This window comes from Triplophysa rosa, linkage group LG21 (genome assembly GCF_024868665.1).
Source record: "Triplophysa rosa linkage group LG21, Trosa_1v2, whole genome shotgun sequence".
NCBI classification, from domain to species: Eukaryota; Metazoa; Chordata; class Actinopteri; order Cypriniformes; family Nemacheilidae; genus Triplophysa; species Triplophysa rosa.
The window spans coordinates 352638-355137 of record NC_079910.1 but is presented as its reverse complement, the minus strand read 5'-3'; the positions used below and the strand labels follow the sequence as shown (position 1 = coordinate 355137).

General features: G+C 37.4%; 1 protein-coding gene across 6 annotated transcripts in view; it reads right to left on the bottom strand.

Annotated features, from left to right (window-relative positions):
• Positions 1-2500, bottom strand: part of dlg4b (discs, large homolog 4b (Drosophila)) — a 40189-nt gene that overhangs the window by 21396 nt on the left and 16293 nt on the right. For all 6 annotated transcript variants that reach the window (XM_057320182.1, XM_057320183.1, XM_057320185.1 and 3 more), the window contains 2 exons: positions 1324-1374; positions 1116-1240 (listed from right to left, as the gene is read on the bottom strand). In XM_057320182.1, the coding sequence (XP_057176165.1) occupies positions 1116-1240; positions 1324-1374 (176 nt within the window). The remainder of the gene's footprint in view (positions 1-1115; positions 1241-1323; positions 1375-2500) is intronic.

Sequence of the window (2500 nt, the reverse complement as noted above, 5' to 3'; positions counted from 1 at the left end):
TCTGGATACTTTACTGTACTTCACTACATTTGAATGACAAATATCTCACTTTAAATGATACAAAAATATATTTCTTTGGCCAACCGCCCCATCCCTCCCACGTTTGGGAGAGACTATTGTTGGCTGCTTATAATATGACACACCTGAATCAACTCAGCAGGTGTGTTAATTAGGGAGACATCCACAACATTTTGGGAGAAGGCAAATGAGTTCAGTTGTGTATACTTTTCCCATCTCTGATTTAGTCATAATAAACAAAAGATCTAATTAAACTTTTATCCGATTAATCGACCAGTCGAAAAAATAACCGCCCAACTAATCGATTATCAAAATAATTGTTAGTTGCAGCCCTAAAGAATACTGAATGATGTTTCACAGTGTGTGAGTGTGTGTGTGTTCATGTTTGTATATTTTAAAGTTTTACTTAATTAATATTGCATATAGGAATTTATAGTCTGTTATATTTGACCTGTGCTTCTCTCTCCTTTATCTTAAATGTGTGCTCTCACTGAGCGTGTGTGTGCGTGTCTTTGTGTGTGCGCATACTTGTCTGTGTACGTGTGTGTGTGTGTGTGTGTGCGTCCGTGTGTGTGTGCGTCCGTGTGTGTGTGCGTCCGTGTGTGTGTCTGTGTGTTAGTACGTGTGCATATTGTGTGTGTGGAGTGTTTTGTATGTGGGTATGTCTGTCTTCTTTGTTTTCACCTTTTTCTTGTTTTTGCAGGTACAACTTTAATTGTTTTGCTTATAGTCAATGTGTCTCATGTACAGCTGCTTTGTAACAATGAAAATTGTAAAAAGCGCTATATAAATAAAGTTGAGTTGAGAGTATATCCCGGTGGGGACCTAAACCTGAATACACACCAACACATGGGAAGTCGTGTCACCGTGGGGACCAAAATTGAGGTCCTCACGGGCACAAAAGGGTTATAAATTGTACAGAACAATATTTTTTAAAAATCTAGAAATGCAAAAAGTGTTCTATGATCTTTAGGTTTAGGGATAGGGTTAGGGATAGGGGATAGAATATACAGTTTGTACAGTATACAAAACATTACGCCTATGGACTGTCCCCACAGAGATAATAAACCAGACATGTGTGTGTGTGTGTGTGTTACCTCAGTCGGCCGTCCTGGGCCGCTGCTCCTCCTGGAATGATTTTAGTGATGAAGATACTGGGATCATCTCCAACATGAGGATTATCGGTCCCACCGGCTATACTGAAGCCTAGACCAGAGTTGCCCTGAACACACATGCACATCGTTCACATACTGTACACGTACATTTATATAACTTATCATAAAAAAGTTGTAAAAAAATCCAAACCCTCTCCAAGGTGATTTCCTCATATTCAACATCTCCATCCATACCGTTCATCTGAGAAAGACAGACAGAAAGATATTTTGAATATATTGATTTAGGTGGATTTATTTAGGGTTTATATAAGTTTTATATGCTGGGAAATAACTGCCTTGACACTGAACTGTCAGTAACATTCTATTATAATAATTCTATTCTATTGAAGGATTTGGTTATAAAAGACACTAAAGAAAGTCAAGACATCATTAACATATTCAAACATTTCAACAACAGAGAAAACTACATTTGACACTAGCAGTGGTGTAAAGTATTGGAGTAAATGTAATTAGTTACTGTACTTAAGTATCTTTTTGCCAACTTTGTAGTTGTACTGAGTATTAAAGATATTAGCAACTTTTACTCTCTACTTGACTACATTTTTGAACAAGTATATGTACTCTTTACTCCACTACATGTGTAATGACTAATGCAATTACACATCACATTCTGCATGGCACCATAACTTTTTCTGCAGCAGTTTGTTTCTGACAGAAGAAGCAATATTACCATTTACAGGGCATTGAATCTAGTATATCTTCTGCATTTTTTCCCTTACTTACTGAAACTTCTCAACATGGCTTCTTGATTAAGACTTTTACTCAAGTTGTTTTGTAATTGGTGACTTGAAACTTGTAAAGGAGTCATTTTCACTGCAAGGTATCTGTACTTTTACTTAAGTATGGTTTTCAGGTACTCTTTACACATCTGGACACTAGGACTGTTTAAATGACTGAGGTATAGTAAGCTAATTAAAGAGTTAACACTCCTCTAATGATCCCGAGAGAGAGAGAAGCTGCTGTATAATTAACATCTAGTCTGTGTCTGTAAATGAAGCTGCAGTGATTATACAGTGACACACACACACACACACACACACGCACGTTGGGTTTCCATGTTTTATGGGGACATTCCATAGACGCAATGGTTTTTATACTGTACAAACTGTATCTCATATTCCCTACCCCTACCCCTAACAATCACACACAACTGTCTGCTCTTTTACATTTTCACAAAAGTTCATTCTGTATGATTTATAAGCTTGTTTCCTCATGGGGACCAAAAAATGTCCCCACAAGGACAAGGATTTTGGATATTGCCATCTTTGTGGGGACATTTTGTCCCCATACCGTAGGGTTTACCCTTC